The sequence below is a fragment of the Cinclus cinclus genome, chromosome 4 (genome assembly GCF_963662255.1).
Source record: "Cinclus cinclus chromosome 4, bCinCin1.1, whole genome shotgun sequence".
Lineage (NCBI taxonomy): Eukaryota > Metazoa > Chordata > Aves > Passeriformes > Cinclidae > Cinclus > Cinclus cinclus.
Window position 1 is genome coordinate 49212961 of NC_085049.1, and position 19631 is coordinate 49232591.

Genomic DNA, 19631 nt, shown 5'->3' on the forward strand with positions numbered 1-19631 from the left:
TGTTTCTGACTGCAGTTCAGTGTGGATGTTTAACTGTTTAAAACATACCTCACAAAGCTGTATATTGCACAAAATAATTTTGTAAGAGACAACATCTTAATTTCTTGAATTTCTTGCTCATGTTCAACACCAATACAGGGAGAGCAAGAAGTGTGCATTATAATTGCATACACAAAGCAAACTAATGGCTGGAACAAAACAACTGCTATTTCCACCTGAAGTGCAAGGGTCTTGAATGAGGCCCTGGGCTTTGCAGCCATACATAATATGCAATTAGGTACAGTAAAACAGCTGTCATGGCTTAAAAAAAAAAAAAAAAAGAGTGAGTCAACTCATACTGGGGGTCCCAGGCTTCATAATGCTTGAAAGGCAAAATTCTCCTACCAGTTTAATACTGGCACTACAAACACCAAGACAGGTTTCTAGCAGATGACTGCAGAGATCTTTGGCAATCAGTACAGATGCAAAAGATAACTGTGATAGTTAGGATCTTCCATTTCTTAATATAGAACTAAGAAATACACTAGACAAATTTTGCTTCTGTGTGACGATAATAAAGATCAGCATTCCCTTTCTACAGTAAGATACTCAAAATCATTCTAGTATTTATAAATAGTTACCTTTCAGTTGAATGATTCAGAGTATTAGCTTCACAAAGGTTGAAATTCAGTATCCAAGTGACTGAATTTCCTCTTTCTGTGCCCACAGGCACAAAAATCAGTATCTCTCACTCTGATTCCAATTTCCTCGTTATGTTAGTAGCAAAAAATCATCCTGACATGTTTGGGTCAAGTTTTTCAGAGAGAGGAAAAGATTCAGCTCATTCAGCAAGACCCTTTTTGTGCTCAGTGAGATGAAAAACACACATCTAGAACTCAAGAACCCCCACCCTCATGTCAATGACAAAAGGAATTTTGAAGTTCTCAAATGCCCTTTTCTCACTTGTTGCTTTTGACAGTACATATTTACTCAACCCCCATTTCTTAAATGTCAATTATTCACAGCTTATAAATTTTTTGCAGTGTACTCCTTCAGTGCACAACACAACTGGCATTTACAGACACTGTAACTTTGAAACAAAATGCAAGCAGATAGGAGCCAGAGATAACATAAAACAAAGAATTTCAAACCCTTTCCAAGATACTGAGAACTATACTTCTTTATTATTATAGCATAACTGCCACAAAATAGCCAGTTGTAATTTGAAGGTTTTAATGGATGGAGGAGCTATACATGTGTCTCCCACTGCAAGGCTTTATATTAGCATTGAATTAATCTTCTCAGCCTTCCCAAATGGCTCTCCAATTTTCCAAGAACACCATAAGGTGACATATACATCACAACATACTACCATGTTCAAATATCACTTTAGTAAGGACACAGAGATTACCTTAACCATACAGCCACAGGTCCACATGAAGAAGGGCACATATCTGGGGCATATTTTAGGAGGCCAGATGCATAAACAACTGAATTTCAAGAGACACATGACCATGGTATCAACAAACCTGAATGCTTTGATACAAAGGCCTTGCATATGGTGTTTTCTGGCAGTGTTTTTTTGAGTATTAGCTAATAGTAACATCCTCTCCACATTCTGGAACTCAGAAAGTCTTCTAATAGACTGAAAAGTGAATCTTCATTAAACAAATTGCTTTTCTAGCCAAATCTTGTCAGTTTTTAAATGCAAGATTTCTGTATAGCACATAAATACTACCACCATTTTCAATTAAGACGTCTTCGCTACTTTGAACATCGTTTTCATCCACCTGCAAGAAAGACACTGCTATAAAATCTAGATTTCTACAATTACCAGGCAGTGGCAATCTCTAGTTAAAGTAGAAACTTTAGCAACTTTTAAGTAGTAGTTTTAACTATGCACGTCCTTAGCATTACAGATTTTTAGCTCATTTGAAAGAGTTCTAAGCTCACTGACATATGACTTATCACCCTCAACCTGCATCCCCATGCACATCACTGCAGCCGCCCACAGGACTGCAACTCACAAGACCAGAACAACTGAAGAATAGGATTTTATTCCTAGTAAGAACAGGAAGTAAGAATCAAGCAAGAAAGTCAGAGTCAAATATAACACTTGTGTCTGGGAGCAGATTTCATGTTGATTCACTTGGTGAGGCATGGCTTTCCACACCACCTTTTGCTAAAAGTTAAATAACAAATTCTGTGATTGTAATAGCTTTTCAATGCTTGTAACAATGCCATTGTAACATTGCCATAACTACCATCTTCTACATTGCCAAAATAAAATAATTCAGAAGATGATTTCAGTCAAATAGCTCTGCTTCAGGGAAAATACTCAAGTCTGCTATTTTTAGATCTATTCTTAAACAAACCTGGTATGTCTGTGCTTTGGATCAAGAACTTTAAATTCAGCCAGAGTTTTCAAAAAATGTACAAATTGCCTAAGAAAATGAGATCCGCAACCTCTGACAATACTAAAACAAAACTGAAAAATCAGGTTAAGGACTGGAAAGAAAACCTTATTCAGCAACCTATTTCCTCATCAGATATGAAATCGATACCATCTTATTTACCATAGTCACAATAACTATGTATTTAAAAATTTCATCAAATTATAAGAAGAATGGACAAGTGGGGGGAAATAGTTGTAACTACAGAAATGTATTTATTCTGCTTAGTACATGGAAGTAAAGTATATATTGGTCAATGTCAATTTAAAATGAGCTACCTACACGAGCTACCTACGACCTAAGCTCTACTTTCAAAAAGAGTCTTGCACAGAGTAGAATCAAAAAGAAATAAAGAAATCAAAGCTGAAATAAAACTGCTGTCAAATTCTGTTCAAAACAGGCAAGTTCTAAGTCGTCAATAAAAAGTGAATTGACAGAGCCAGTAATAAACTGATTAAGTCTTAGTAGCTACAACTTTCTAAGGTTCCATCTGTTCTGTACATGTGCTGCTCTGGGCCTTTGCCAGATCTGAGACCTGGGACTCTCTTCTGTATTGTCAGTAACACGACATTGCTGCTGTACTCTGTCAACAGAGAAGTAGTGCCTGTTGGAATACAGAGGTGACAAACTTGGAAATGTAGGATACAATTAATACAGACAGTATGGTAAATAAAAACTGAGATTGCTGGTCCAAAAGAATAGAAAATATGGGTGAAAAAAAGAGGGCATGGAAATACAGCCAAAGCATTATATAGTACCACTAAGGAAAACTAAAAATTACAACTTCTAGAATATCTGCTAAGAAGTGAAAACGGAGTGAACACTGTAAGAAACATTCTTACAAACAACCTGAACAAGAAGCATAACAACTTTTCAGCATGATGGCTCCTGATGCATCTGCAAAAACAACAGATCCAGTTATGTGAGGCATACTCAGAGGAGACAGTAGCTTTGAAGAAATCTTTTTGTTGATGTTCACCATGGAAAAGAATGGTATGAGTGCCATATCAGAGCACTCCCTCTGGAGAACAGTCTATTTACAGCAGGAGCACTGTTAGAATGTGGAAAAAAAAATAAAAAAAATTTTAAATGTTACCTGTCAGAATGAGGCAGCTATTTACTCCTTGAGCTTTGAAGAAACTATTCATGTTACTGAAAAATGCAACAGCTGAACTACTCTAGATAAAATGGAGCTTCTCATTTAAAACTGCCCTAGTACCACAGGATAACGTAAACATCATCCTCAAGAAGATTCTAAAACAAACACAGAACTATAGAGGAGTAAACTTGATATTTATACTGGATAAAGTGTTGCTAGTAAGTCTAGAACAAGTAAGTAAATATGATACCATGTGGAAGAGTCACCAGGGCATTTGTAGAATAGTTGCACTTCACAAATCTAATACAGCTTTTTAAGTTATAAAAACATATCCAGGACAGAAATTTGATTGACAGCATAGTGCATTTCAAAGGCACCCCCCAAAGCCTCCTAAAGAAAGTAATCTCTTAGAATAAAAGAAATAAATCACCTGTGAATAAATCACTGGTGAAAAGGCAGGAAATAATAGTGGACCTCAATGGTAAGCTTGCACAGTAGATGGAACAGCCAGAATAGTGTCACAGGAACCTGTGCTTTTCAATGTATTTGGGGAGGAGATATCCACAGATGCTATTCAGAACAGAAAAGATACAGATCAAATATAATGCCACGCAGGACTCCTTTATTGGGAGTGACTGGGAGGTGGAACAGGAGATTAAATTTCATGTACATAAGTACAGTGTACATAAGTGAAACAAAAGGTGAACATACTTCTAAATTTACACAGGCACTGACCTCTGAGCTTGTTATTCTCACTCACAGATAACTCCCAAATGTTAAATTAGATTAGCATAAACAAACAGTAAATTCAGTGCTCAGGAGACAAAAAGGTATCAGGAATTATTAGGAAAGAAACAGAGAACCAAACAACCCCACCACTAAACCATTCTATGACTGCATGTTGTACTGAATGATTCATTGGTTCTGTTTCTGGGTACCAAACAAAACAGAGTCAAACTGGAAAGTAGAGAATGTTACTGAGTAACTCCTGTATGAGAAACAACCAAGGAAAATAGAATTCTTCAGCCTAGGGAACATGCAGCTGAACAGAGCCATCCTCTCTCTGCAGCACTCAGTCACAAAGAGGAAGCAGTTCTTCCCCATGTCTTCCACTGGGACACCTTGTTGAAATCACATGGAAACATGGAAAATGACAGATTCAACTTTTAACAAAAGGAGACAGATCTTGACATTCCAGGTAATTATGCTTTAGACTTCTCTGCCCCAGGCTCTTCTCAATGTTAAAGGCATCCATGAGCACACAAAAGACTGAGCAAAATTTTAGAAGGAAAGTGCATCCAGATCCACCAATCCAGCCATGCCACCTCTAGTTCTGGATGGTTAGAAAACTACCCATGAGCACTACATGCTTGGTTTGTTTGCACATTTATCTCCCTCTGCATGTGCTGTTGCCTGTGTTGGAGTCAACAGGCAGAGCTGGATGGCCTCAGTTTGTACAGCTGGGTTTGTACATGCTGTTTGGTAACAGAAGGAGAAACAAGACTGGTTAAAGAGACTTAGGGCACCCAGGAAAGAGACAGAACATTTGCCACAGGTGGTATAGTATGAAGGAGGGGTGTACTGGGCATAATTGGCAATGTTTTGATGTCAGCGGGAGGGGACTAGAGGAATGAGTCTGGTCAGAAGACTGGAGAGCAGTAAAAAGGGAGAAAAGGTTTCACAGAGGCAAGGGCTGCTTACCCTAGGAGTTTGTGTGTTGGTTTCAGAATCAGTAATTAGAAGTCAATTGACAAAATAAATTGGGAAAATGTGTCCTGATTTAGAAGTCTACCTGCAATTAATTGAATATTCTAACCATGACAGTATTTTTCACTTGAATTCCCCAGTTTATCTTCCCCTCACTAAAGTTCTATGATGAACATCAAAACTATTACATTCAAGAACTCCACAGAAACAGAAGATTCTGTTGTCAGACTCTTTGTCTCAGTAGTGTGAAGTTTGAGGAATGGAACCTCATACTCCATTCTCAGCAATGTGTCAACTCCCTGAACTTTAGGGGTTTTTTTCTTGTAGGGTATAATCTACTGTTAAGAAATACAAAGAAGAAAGAAGTACAAGTTTTAAACCTGAGTAAAATGCCAAAATAAACAATATTAAGATCTCACCTGGAGTAAATATGAGCAAGAGGTATCTGCACTGGAACTCTCATTTTGTATCGTATTCTGTTGAGTAATAGCATCCTCTTTCTTTCGTTCCTTCTGCCCTGCTTCATCATCTTCATACTCATCAAGGCTCTAAAACAAAAAATATTTAGTTATCAGTTAGAGTCTTTGTATATTGCTTCACAGGCTTCCCATATTTCACAAGATTCATGCATCAGTGAATATCTTCAAATATTAATTTTATATTTCAGGAAAGTTTAATTAAATGTTTAAATTATTTTCTTTCCTACTAACAGCTTTTTCTTCATCAAAAAAGTAAGAAACAATCAAAACAAGATCTAATTTGACAAACATTTAGACAACACTGCGAGTTCAGTACTAATCCTGATGTGAGCAGGAGCTTGGACTATACCTGAAGTCCCTTCCACTGGAAGGATTCAACAACCCTGTTTGCCATAGGCAATTGCCATATACAAACCTTTACACATAAGAGATTATCAGGAAATCCAGAAAAGGAATAAAAAAAGTTAATTGCACTCTTCACTCAACAGCTGATCTTTTTTGACATAGTGGCACCCTGCTGAGGTTGAAGTGTCAGTCTCAATCACCCATTTTAATTTTGGTCCCTTTGGTTTCATTTGTTCTTTGAAAATTTACCGCTGAAAATCAGTAATTTTTAAATTACTTGTGCAGTCATTAATTACTCACAGTTCACACTTAAATGTAACATTTTGACTCTTCAATATAAACGTTGCATAGTAGATTTGCTGAAATACTTGCTTTGAGAGGATTGAGTCTCTAAAGCACTGACTGCTGTCAGGCCAGAGACAGGAAAAGTAAGTAGGCAAGTAAATCATAAAATAATCAGCATTACTGCCTCTGTTCTACTTCAAAGCCACACTAAGGCCAGGATACAAATGCGAGGACTCAACCAGCTTTGGGCTAAGTCAGTTATGTCTAGATCAGTCTATTAATTTAATGTACATATATTTATAGAAAGAACGCCCCCCCCCATCCCCCAAGCTTATGGTTAGAAGATCAACAAAGCAGATAAAGCTTAAAAATAAAAAAAATTCTGACCCTGAAGTCAAAAGCTGCTTGCCAGCACTCTACATTAGAACAAGTTATGTGTGAAAGCTTGTTACAGAAAGACAGGGAAATTATCAGTTAAAGACATCACAAAAAGCTTCTGAATGAATGTATAGTACCTTGAAAAACAGAGAACAGGACTAGCAGAGAACAAAGATGAATGCCAAATTATTTCAGGTGAAATTTTTAATGCAGAAAAAACAAAGTCAGTATTCTGAAGCTCAGATACTGACATTCTCCATTATCATCTTACAGAAAGGACACAAAACTAGTCAAAAGTATATAATGAGAATGCTGGAATACAGTATCTTTACAAATAAAACCAGTGTTATTTGCTAGCTGAAAATAGCACTAGTATATCAAAAACTAACTCCAGCTCCTCCAAAGCAAACACAATGGTGATACAAGTGCTAGAGAACTGGCAAACCAGAAAGGGATATGTTTCCACAAGTGAACCTGAATAAAAGCCATTTAAACTCTTCACAGCAGCGCTCATGACAGCAACACTAATGCAATTTCACTGGTCTACTTGTAACCAGCCTTCCAACGTAACTGATGCAGACCTGCTCCTGTCACTATGAAAGGCATACTTAGAAGATTACTTTGGCTAAATCATTACACAATTCAAAAACACTTCCAATGATTCTTTTCTAATAAAATAATTACAAATATTTAATGTAATTCTTTTGGGTCCATTTGTAACAAAGCATTTAAAAAACGCTGTTATGGCACATTCTAGGAAATGGTCTTTAAATCTACATTCTCTACCTTTTATAAACTGTAAAACTTAAAAATTTTGATAACATGAACTTAGGTCCTAGTTTATCCCATTATCATATTAACTCATTATGAAGTGACACAAAATTAAAAATAAGGCCCTACTACAACAAGAAATGGAGTGATCTTCACCTGTTACAAAGCCAGCCTTGTTCAGAAAGAATTACAAGGCAGGCAGACGATACCATACAAATTTTAACTATTGTCATGCAGAAGGAGAATGACACTGTGTTAGAAAAACAGAAACATTTTCAGCTTGGTCTTCCGGTCTCCAAGTGGTCATGACAGAGAATGGAAACAACTTTGCATTTTCAAGGAAAAACATTCTTTAAGGAGAAAAATGAAGCTCAAATATAAATATTGTAGGAAAAAAGTCTTAGTGGGGACTAAGTACATAAGTGTACCTTTCTCTACCAATTCTCTCCTTCAGATAATACTTCTCATAAGCTATCCAAAGACAATGAGCATTCCATAGAAATATTTTTCTCTGACTACAGTTTCATCTGTAATGAAGAATGTTTTTCTCTCTTTTAATATAAGATCACCTGCTACTACCTATTCTTTTAGCAATTTTGAACAGGAACAAAGTCCGGTATGAAAGTTCTAGCCACGTAATTTTAAAATAAACATTTTAAGTTAGGGTTTGCCAGCAATGTCCATTCCCACTCTTTCCTTTCTTCTCAGGAAGGCCCAAGATCAAAAAGTCTGCAAATCAGTACCATTGTAAGGTATTCAACCACCCCAAAAAAATCCTTACTTCCAAGGTAAAAAGCCTTCTTCCCAAGCATGGAACAGTTGGTAAAGCAGCTTATATAAATCTACTTCAGAGCATATAACCTCTGTTTTAAAGGCTATGGGGGCTTGCTCCCCACTGCAGTTCCCTTCACTGCAGCAGGTGTCACGCCAGCTGAGGCCAGCACAAATTTGAGTGTTTAGAGCCACAGAAGCACCAGGTTTTTATTACTTGTAAGAGAAGAGGTGGAAGAGTCATGAGCACAGGTTGATAGTCACCATCCACGGCTGACATGGCACATTTGGCCAGGGCTGCCAATGCCTTCCTGCCCTAAAGCAGATTTGTAATCATGGTCAGAGGCTGTGGTTTCCCAAACACAAAGGTTACGTTCCCCTTCCAAACTTGCAGACATATCAACTCGAACAATGTTTACAAAATGCAGGCTGAGCACAAACCAACACCGTAACAACTACATAATTTAAACCTTTTATTGCCTTTTAGTAAGTTATTAAGTTTTGTTTCAATAACCATTAGCCTCAAAAAGGAAATCCAGTTGTTTTGACTCATGATGAAATAAGCTTACTTGTTGAAAATATCCTGCTTATGCACTTCACCTTCAATTATCGATTGCTAGCATTATTGCCATTTATGTTGTTAGCTAACTTTTAGAGTAATATAAATCAATAAAACCACATTTCAGTTTGTGGGTGAGCGTTGATTCATTATTATTTGAAAAAAATTAAAAAGTTTACAGTGTTGTTAGACACATGAAAAAACAGGTTTTTTCAAACTGCTCTGCAGCTGAAACTGCCTCAGCCCACAAGACATTTCAATCAATTGGATTATTGTGTTGCTCACATTGCAGGCTCTCTCAAATACTGCACTTCCCTGTAAAAACTAGTTTCCCATCATTGAAAAAGACTTAAGTACAGCAATTACTTTCTCTGTCAGCACAGCAGAGAAATGGACTTGTAACCACCGAGGTGTAATTCTGATCCATTATATAATTCTCTCTGTCCATTCCCTTTCCTCTGCTTTTTTTGTTTTGCCACCAGGCACATACCATTTCAGATTCTTATTTTCCATTAAAATCATCTGAGTTTTATATAGCAGATATTCAATGTGACATTCCCACATCTGATCTTAATACAAGGAATCCACAGAAATTTTTTAGGTTTTCTAGGATTTCAGCAAATGTTTGAAGCTGTAGTATAAACATTTTTCTGTAAACCCCTAGTATGAAAAATACAAGCAGAATAAGATGCTTTCAAAAGAATCACACTGAGGAAGGAAACTGCCACAAAGATAACCCCACACTCCAGCACACAAAGACCTCCAGTTTAAGGAGACATTGTAAAAGAACACTTCTAATGATTCACTGGTTTGCTTCCCACAAATATTTGTGCATTGCTAAGAACAAGCAAAAGCTGGGGAAGGGCTATCTTTTCCCTGGAAAGAAGCAATATTCCTATCCTGTGCAGATCAGTTTATGAGTATACACAAGCTGCTCTCACCACAAGAACTTGTGCTGAGTCAGAATGTCCTCATTCCCAGCCCCCTTCCTGCACCAACCTGCTTCTGCCTTGGAGTTCTGCTGGCCGAGCACATTACTGAGCACTTCCCAGTTCATCCCATGAAAGGTCAGTCAGGTTAGTTTCAGCAGTTTTAATTAGCTCCATTGATTTTGCCTGAACCAGATGCAAGCCTATTCAAACCATTTTGCAGAACTCTGGGAATGGTTGTGCTACATCAGCTTTTTGAAAATAATGAGCACTTGAGATAATACCATATTTAACCAGTACAACAAGACGTGCAAGCAGACATATACTCTCAGTAAAACCCCGTGTTCAGCTTCATATTGGGCAATGAACAGAAACTCTACATCACAAGCACCATCAGTTTTCTTGATGGGTTTTCTTAGCTTAACCATGGTAGTAATGCAGGAGAAGCACAACAACTACAAACAATTTTAAATGGCAATTTTAAAAATTCAGTTTTACCATATGGATATTCCCCATGCTGAGAAAAAGTTGTAAGTGCACTATCACAACTTCATCTCAAGACACTGTAAAACTGCAAAGGTTTCTATTAAATGTAAATATTTTCTAAATGTTTCCACAGTAGAAATACAAAATAAGATATAAGAATTGTTTTTAACTCAGAAAAAAAACTTATCCAGGCAATTAACTACTGCAACATACATTTTGGAACTGAACATTATCTTTCCCTTGGCTGACCATTCAGATAAACTTAGAAAATTAAAACTATAAATAAAAAACAAGCATTTTACGCATGATTTCTCTATAATCACTCCTCTTACCGCAACATTGAGAACCAAATGTTTCTTTGCTTTACCATGCACAACTCTGATATCAGTTAATATCTTTGATATCGGCTAAATACCATCTTCCAACTCCACATAGTATCAAATTTTTCTGTCAGTGCCTCCCATCAAAACCAAGCAAAAATCAAAACCTCTATGATTTTTAAGATTATATAACTTCTCCCCTATGAAACACTAATTTTAATAATATTTGTAAGACCTCTTTATTACACTGCCTAGACAGTACCCCAAATATTTAGGTAAAACAGGCTTAGAGTAATAAAATCTTTTTATTGGAATGACAATATAACTGGAAAAATTGCATCTTTTTCACTCTGCAAACCTTTAATCACATTGCACTTGCTGAAGTGCTTTTCTTTACAAATTGAAAATCATTCCCATAGAGGTGAAAACAGATAACATTATTCCTAGGAACTGTCTAAAACCTACAAACAGTTTTATCAATTACCCAGCTAAAGATTTTATTTTTTTAAGACTTCAATTTTCACATTAACAGAGTCCAGAAAAGGATACTGAACTCCAACACCAACAATCTGCATGATTTTTGTGCACTTGTGTCTACATCTCTAACTGGAGCAGTCCAATACCAACCATCAGTATGATCAGAAGCATGGGTTTTTAACATAGAAGAAGAGTAAAGGCAGGAATCTTTGGTATCTGAGATCAAAAGAGACCCTAGGACAACAATGGGTCAGTGCCCAGCAGGTGGGCCAGAGCACAGCTGACTGCAGCCACAGGATTCACTCATCCTTGACCACGCTGCCAACAAAAAAATCCCAAAAGATGAGCATCACATAGAGATCAGTGAAATGCACATCTTGCTCTACAAATTTCACAGCATTCCTGATTATAAGTCACACTTACATTTTTTTAACTCTATCCTTTTCTCACCCATAATAAGAATTTATAAGTATCTACTTTGCACATTCAATTATATTCCAGAGCAAATACAATTTAAAGTCTCTAAATCCTCTTAGAAATGTTTCAGGGAAAAAAACCCAGCATATTTGTCTGTATTAAGAGCAAAAGAAAGTATTTTGAATTCTTTTAAAGCTTTATGTAAAACATCAACTGCATCAACACCAGAATGTCAATTATCCCTCATTATAATAACAAAAAGCAGCAATGTTTGCAGTTTGTTATTCATCAAAATACACTGTTTGGTCACCAGTGTTTTCAAGCATACCACAAGAATGATTCAAAAGTCAAATGTTTAGCTTAAACTAATCACCAAAAAATCCTTTATCACAAGGTTTGTCAAGAATGATTGGTGGTTATGCTTAATTTAACTACTTAGTACATAAGAAAGTCACCAGAACAAAATTCCAGGGATATAGGAAAACGTGTCTTGCAAAAGACAAGCTACCCAGCATTTAAAAAATATTTCTAGAAGAGAGATAGACATCATAAAAGTTATGGATTGGCAAACTATCAGAATTAAGCACCAAACTATTTTATGCTGAACTCATGGTTAGCATTTTACAGCTCTTCTGAGTGATCAACACCTAAGAACAAAGTATCAAGCAGCAACAATGACTGAGGATCCTTATGCAATAACATCCAACTGCTTACACCTGTTCCACGGGGAAATTATTATACTGACATAATTATGACTCATCCAGAATAAATCCCAATCCCAAGCTCTTAAAAAGAAAATTAAAATCAACATCAAATAAAGAGGCTAAGAAAAAAGCAGCCAAATCTTCCTAACGCTGTTGGTATGATCTGACTTTCAGAAGTCTAGGGTCCTTACATAGCACATCTCTGTGTGCTAAGAGTGAAAATAAACATCCCGATCCTCATTCAAATTTTGCACACCACTCCTTACTTCTATTTTGATAGTAACATGTCTTTTCCCTCCTCTGCTGATAGTGGATATCTCATATAGAGTTAATCCACACAGAAATCACTAATAGTGTTGAACACATGAATCCAAAAGTTACAGAAATCACTAAGAGTGTTGAACATATGAATCTAAAAGTTACAGAAATGGTCTCAAAAATCACACACACACAGAAGCGGAGTCAGTCACCAAACCAGTCTCATTAGCCTCCTAATTAACATTCTGAAATTATGCATCCTATCTGAAATAAAGATGGCAAATCAGTGGTTGAGCAGAAGACATTTGGTAAAACAAAGTCTGCCTGGTTCAGCCGGGGGAGGGGGGGGGGGGGGGGGGGGAAGAAAAAAAAAAAAAAAAGCAAGAGTTCTCTTAAAAATACTTGCACTGTTCACAGAAGAAGTATTTATCAGTTTGCATCATTCCACAGATGTTAGGAAACAATCACAGACTGCAAGAGCAGAAAAGAGAATTCTTCCTGGATGTATAGAAAACAAGTGATCATTTACACGCTTGGTACTGGCCTACACTATTTTTTTCTATTAAACTTGCTCCTGTATTAGGTAAGTTTTTAGGAGCTGTTGGTATTAGAGGGCACGTAAACAATAGCTGAACAAAAGCCACTCAAACAACAGATAAGGGAGTAAAAATTTCTGTAACCACCATCACTTTCACCGCCATGTATTTCTGACAAAACTTAGCAAACAGAAACAATACTCCAAATGAGAGAAAGATTTATTGTCAAGTAGCCAAAGACCATACAGACTGAGCACCCTTCTCTTCAAAGCCACAGAATCAGGGAGAGAAAAAACATCTTGGAGAAGATTAGCACACTATTTTCAAAACAGAATTATTCCTTTTAATGGATCCATATATCACAGAAGAATAGTCTCTCCCCCTGTACATCTACAGTGCTTCTGAAGAGAAACAAAGATGAGATCAATACTTGTAGAATGTTCTAAAAGGAGACCAAACAGGTTAATCAGTAGAACTGTATTTCTAGCTATCCTGTCCCCTTAAGCATGCAGTTTGTAGCCATTCAAGTGTCTGAAAATATTTTATTTTTTTTTTAATGCAGTACTTTCATAGGATTCTGCCATCTTGCCTAATGGGCTAGTTGTCATTTTTCTTATTCTACTCACTGAATCTCATTCAATGTTTATATACAGTGGGTGTGGGAATGGTCAAACTAAACAAAACCAAAAAGGCTGATGATACCAACTGAGCACAGGCAAGCCAGGACAACAGATTCAGAACCAATCCCAAAAAGAAAACTTTGGCACAACCCTTTTTGAGAAATGTACTACGCTTCTCATTTAAGAGTGAGATCTTCTCAATCTACAGAAAAACTGATAAAAATATCAATCAGATTTTCTGCTCTCCCACATGCTTCTTTTGAGTCTTAATATAAGTAACTGTACTAACCAGACAGAGATGGACTCTACATTCAGCTGTGGGGCAGGAAAGGAAAAGTAGCACCAAAAAGGCAGGTCAAATAGGGTAGGCACTTATCTGGATGAAAAAAAAATGTTTGACTTTTATTTCCAAGGCAATAAACAAGAACTTTTGATGGACTCAGCACTGTTGTCAGAATAGACAGCACTGATTGAAACTGCAGACAGAAGAAGCAGATCTGTGGTACTAAAGCCTCCCTGGGAGAGATATAACCAGGTAAGATCAAGAAAGTTTCAAGTTGTTGCTGAAGTCAATATTTTAACTATTTCTTGGGAGAAAACCTTATACCTACAAATTAATCCTAGTGATAATTCTGTGAAGCTGTTTTCCAACCTAGACTTCCAAAATCACTCCTTAGCTCTGTATTTGGAGGGATGCCCTCCTCCTCAAAAGCATTGTCAGCACTTCTTTTATAATTATATCCATGTCCAAGGATCTTGATGGAAATCCAGTCCAGGTTCTCACAGTGCAATCTCACATGCTAACAGCCTAAGAGTCTTCTGTTACCTCTGCTTGTATCCTTGCTTCTTATGGAAGCTGCACTCAGAAATCACAGCTATTTTGTACCTGTATCTTTTTGAAGTCACTACTGCTGGCGGTTGTGTGCATGTTGTGTCCCAGAGAGTAATTAATACTTAGTAACAGATTCTTTAGGACATCAAAGTTGCACAAGTGTGAGGGGGTTAACTCATGTTTGCTGTAAGTGAAATATGCAGATTAGTTGCCACAGTAATTCAAGGACTAGACAAAACAGGCAGTTACCCTTCCACCTAAGCAGTCAGCACTGCATACAGCCCTGAGCCAGCTCAGCAGGTATTTGACTCTTCCCATTCAAAAGCTCTGTGAGGAACTAAGGGAACTATGGTACTGACTTGGGAGTGAGGAGGAGAAAGCGTGGGAGACAGAAAGAGCTGTGGGAAAGGCTCACAGAAAGAACAAGTAGCTGATGCCTGGTGAGAGGGAGTTACTCAAGTAAACAGATATTACAGCAGCAAAAATAAGCAAGCAAGCAAAGGACACATCTGTTTCAGTTGGTCTGAGAAGCAAAACTACACAAGGTACTTATTTTTTGTGGTATTTCTGTCAGAGTGGGCTGCCTAATTTTCCCTGTAACATGCACCCAAAAATTTTCATATTTTGATTACCAGGTCTAAAACAGAGCTGGGCACACTCCACTTCCAGCAGGTAAGAAAAACTAGGACTTCAGGGCAGGAACATGCAAATAGACAAGACTTTGCCACTAAAGAGCATTTCATATGCACACTGAACAGCATCAGCAAGTTCAAGTACCTTAGTACAAAAGTAGCATTTGAATATGATGACCTCAGAACAGAGAGCTACATGCATAGACACAAAACCAAATCCATCCAGGTGTGAGGAAATCCTAGTACAGGATCATAATGGGAGGAATGACTCACGTCACACAGTTAGTTCAAAACAACTTCACTCACTGGAACCTTACACTACTGTAACTCATTCCTTAAGAGAGCAATGCTATTTCTACAGGAAATCAAACCAGAACAAAGCATGAATAAATAAGGAACAGAAAATTCTGGATAAATAAAAGCTTACATTCACAAGGGCAGAATTTATACAAAAAAGGGCCATTTTCCATTATTGTTATTTTAATTGTTGAGTGACTGATAAAGTTTTGGGGTTTTTTTAAGCTATAGAGCATACAATACAATGTACGCCTTGACCAGGTCTTCAGCAATCAATTATTTGTGTGTCACCCCATCTAGACACAGATGGCAGCTCAAGCAAAGAGCCTGACACCAGACAGCTCAAGTAAATCATTAAGATTATTTATCATAAAGCATTTATTATAGTGATTCATAACATCAACTGAAACATGCATTTCTCAACTTCAAAATAGGAATAATGGGTAAAGTCTTCTCTTCTGAAATACTCCAAAATCTGCCCATTACTGGTGACGGGAAAACTTTGCTACAAGGTGACATGGATTTGCTCTGTGCTCCAGACTCAAGGCACTGGCAAGAGTCTCCCTTGCTGAGGCACAGATGGGCTACACCCCTTCCCCACTTCTATTTGTGTAACGAAGGCATGGGGTTAAGGTTAATACTGATGCAAAATTAACATGCATCATGTTCACCATGGTAACTGTTCTCATGCATTGTTTTCTGTAGACCAAACTGTGGTAAACACAAGGTAATTCAAGCTTTACCATTCCTCAGTGAAAGAAAGGTAAACAATTACAGGCATCCTGTAGGTACCACAGGGTGGAAGCTTTCATTCCATTACCATGGAGCAGCCCTGAGCCATTGCTGTGTCCAGCCCTGTCACTCTGACCAAAGAGGACAAGGAGAGGAATTTACATGAGTTGACAACACTGGAAATGGGATTCCATTCAATTTGTCTTGTATAATTACCTATCACAGCCAAATGATAGTGAAAACCAGACTTTTTTCCCTTGATTTAAAGAATCTTAATAACAAAAAACCTTTGCAAATATAAATTGATGCTTCAGTAGGGATCCTCACGTTGTTAACAGGAGAACACTCACACGCAAAAACAAAACCAATCCTCTCCTGCCACTGCTACACTTATAGTCCACTGCAAACCAGAAGAAAGCAAGTAAAGAAGTATCCGAGGAGGAGGCAGGAATGGGGATTCTGCTGTTCACGTTATTAAAACATGCTTTTAATTTCTCAGACTACAGGCTAAAGCCTGTAATAATGTCACTTGGAAAACAGAAGGCTGAGTGAGCATCTGAGGGTGAAAAGGAATGTTTTTACAGGCGCAGTTAGTAAATACCACTGGCTCCTGCAGACATTCTTCCTTAAATGGAAATTAACATGGCTTTAGGTTAGAAAAGAATTTCTTGATACAATAGATGTGATAGGGTAGCTATTAACCTTTTAGCACCTGCACTGAACGAAACAAATTAGTAGAAGGCTCTATATAAACAGCTTTCTGTTCAGTAAATATTTAAAACTCTTTCCCTTCCCAGCCACATGATTCTTGGCTGTTGATGTAGAAGAGCAAGGAATTCTAAAGTCTCACAAACAATATTAAAATAATGTGGAAGCACAAAGTTTTTTGCGTATCTATGACTAACTGTGTGAGAGGACTAGACAATTTAAAGACAGGAAACTACTCTAGATACAATCAGAACTGAACCTTCATTCCAAAGTTGAGCCAAACTTTATTTCAACCCTGAAATAACGCTGCATTGCTTTGATTTCATTTCTACTTCCTATTTTTTATTTTCATGTCCCCCTGCAACCACTTTTTCCAGCCAAGAAAACAAGATTTCTCCCTCCCCCAAGATTCCTAAGAAATTTAACAACATAATGGACAAGGGCTGAGGTTCCACAATAGCTCGAATCAGCAAGTGTTCATTTAGCTATACTCCAACTCTCCCTCCTTCCTGCTCCTGCACAAGAACATCTACCAGTCCTCTGCACCCCCTCCACTGACACTGGCAAATCATGTCAGGATAACTTCCTAGCAGAAAGGTAACTCTACAAAAAGTGAACAGTATCTTGCACATCCTGGTCTAGTTAACTACAGGATCAAATGGGTGCCAGGACCAGCACAGGCAAGTCAGGTAAAAGCAAGGATCTAAAGCAGTCTGGAGATGGAAAAGGATGAAGTCTCACAAAATTAAAACCTCAGCAATTCAAACCAGAGGAATAGGGGTTCAACAGAAATTAATCTAAAAGCACAAACTAACATTTAACATTATTAACTATTTTGAGATATAAATAGTGTCCCTGATAACACAAACACCATTTCCATCTATTTTTAGAGGGAAACAAACTACTGATTCAGACTTTAGAGCTCCAATACAAGGCCCAGGTGACTTCTTGAATCTGCAGGCTCTATGTGCTACAGAACAGTTTTCCCCTTGCAACCTGCACAGCTGTTATTACTCTAAGTTGAAAAAGGAGAACTACTACAGAGCTCATTCATCCATCCAACCACTGGAACTTTCACCACCGTGCCACTTCATGGCATAGCCCTGTGCTAACATTCCTTAGGTAAAAAGTCCATCAAAAGTCAAAGACTGGATTAACACACCCCTCCTCATGTTCTTTTTGGCTCCACATGCAGCAGGGCCATTGCAACTCAAAGAAAACTGCAACACAAATATAAATGAGCAGAACGGAGAAACAAGAACAAGATGGACTTAACCTTCCTTGTCCAAAACAAACAGCATGAAGTCAGAAATACCTACAGTCTGGTCAAACAGCCCAGTCTCATCTTCTGTTCATCCTGATGCCTGCACTGCCCATCCTTCTGTCTCAGCACATTTACCTGTACAGGAACTGATCCCACTGTAAATGAAGTTGATTAACCTCAAAAATGTTGATCTTCAGACCTGACACTTGCCCTATTACTACAAAACGTGCACAAACACAACTGACAGCACAAGGACCTGACCTAACTCCATATGAAATTTGAAATTAATTACCCCCTCTCTTGGCACAATATGCAGAAACACATTAAAATATATGTACCTTATATACATAGCATACCTCACATAGTGACTTCTCCTGCTAACATATGCAAGTCCTCTTAGGAAAAAACAAGACCATAAAGGATCACAACACAGGTACTGCACTATGCCCTATGCTGCTAGGATTTTAGTATTCTCTTATTTTAACATGGCTTGGAAAGATAAAAAAGAAGGTATTGATAATTTAGCTGCTGTAGTTTATACCTGGAATATAGGCATAAACTATAAGTTATATATTTATAAGCGGGGCCTAGGATTTTTCAGGCTATCTTTATTTCTATAAAATGTAGTATCTTATTCAATGGAGTTAGGACAATGAAAGGCGCTGACTCTTCTGTAGCTACTTCTCTATTTAAGGTTTGTGTTTGAACATTTTCTAAACTGTGAAGAGGGGAGCAAGATACAGGTACACCTATGCATTCTCATACCAAGCACCCACAAAGGCTTTCACAGTCATTTACTACTGATACAAAATGCTGCAAAAAAGGTTTTCTCCCAAAATCTCAGCTCACATTTTAAACAACCAACTGGGTTAGCAAAAACAAAAACACACCTTGTACATAGGATACAGACTGATTCACTTATGCATTTCATTCAACCTAGTAAGATTTAGTTACAATAACAACATGTATATTACACAAAAAAAAAAAACAACATACAAAAAGCCACATCCAAAAATGGGGCATAGACCAGGTTGCCTAGAAAAGCAATCTTCATCACTGCAGATTTCAAAACATACATCAATGGAAGATAAGTATCAGGAATAACACAGGTGTAAGAATGCTGTTGGGGACAAGATGACAAATTAGACAGTTCTTCAAGGCTCCCTGCAGCCTTATTTTCTAGGAGTTTTTAACAGTGAACTCTTTGCAGGAAAAGTTGCAGAGGCAACAGAAACAACAAATAAGGATAAACCACACCAAGAACTCATTTATCCTCACCAGCCTTCATGCATACATCTCACAGAAACCACCTGCAGTTTTGCACAGCAAACTGGGAGAAACAAGCCTAAGCAGCAGGGCAATTCTGCTCTCATACATATGGGATTGCAGCACACTGGCTCTTCATCAGAAGACATAGGTACACATCAAGAATTCCCCTAAGCAGAATATAGTTCAAATCTGAGAAGGTAACAGTAAAAAAAAAAAAAAAAAAAAAAAAAAAAAATTATTAAAAAAAAGGAAATAATAAAAGTTGTTTCCACATCTGCTTTGCTTTCAAACACATTCCCACTCATCCCTGTGAAGAAAGGAGGA

At 37.5% G+C, this 19631-nt stretch overlaps 1 protein-coding gene across 1 annotated transcript in view; it reads right to left on the reverse strand.

Annotated features, from left to right (window-relative positions):
• PAWR (pro-apoptotic WT1 regulator) overlaps positions 1 to 19631 on the reverse strand; it is a 65110-nt gene that overhangs the window by 24040 nt on the left and 21439 nt on the right. Inside the window, exon 2 of the mRNA XM_062491225.1 lies at positions 5658 to 5786. Within this exon, the coding sequence (XP_062347209.1) occupies positions 5658 to 5786 (129 nt within the window). The remainder of the gene's footprint in view (positions 1 to 5657; positions 5787 to 19631) is intronic.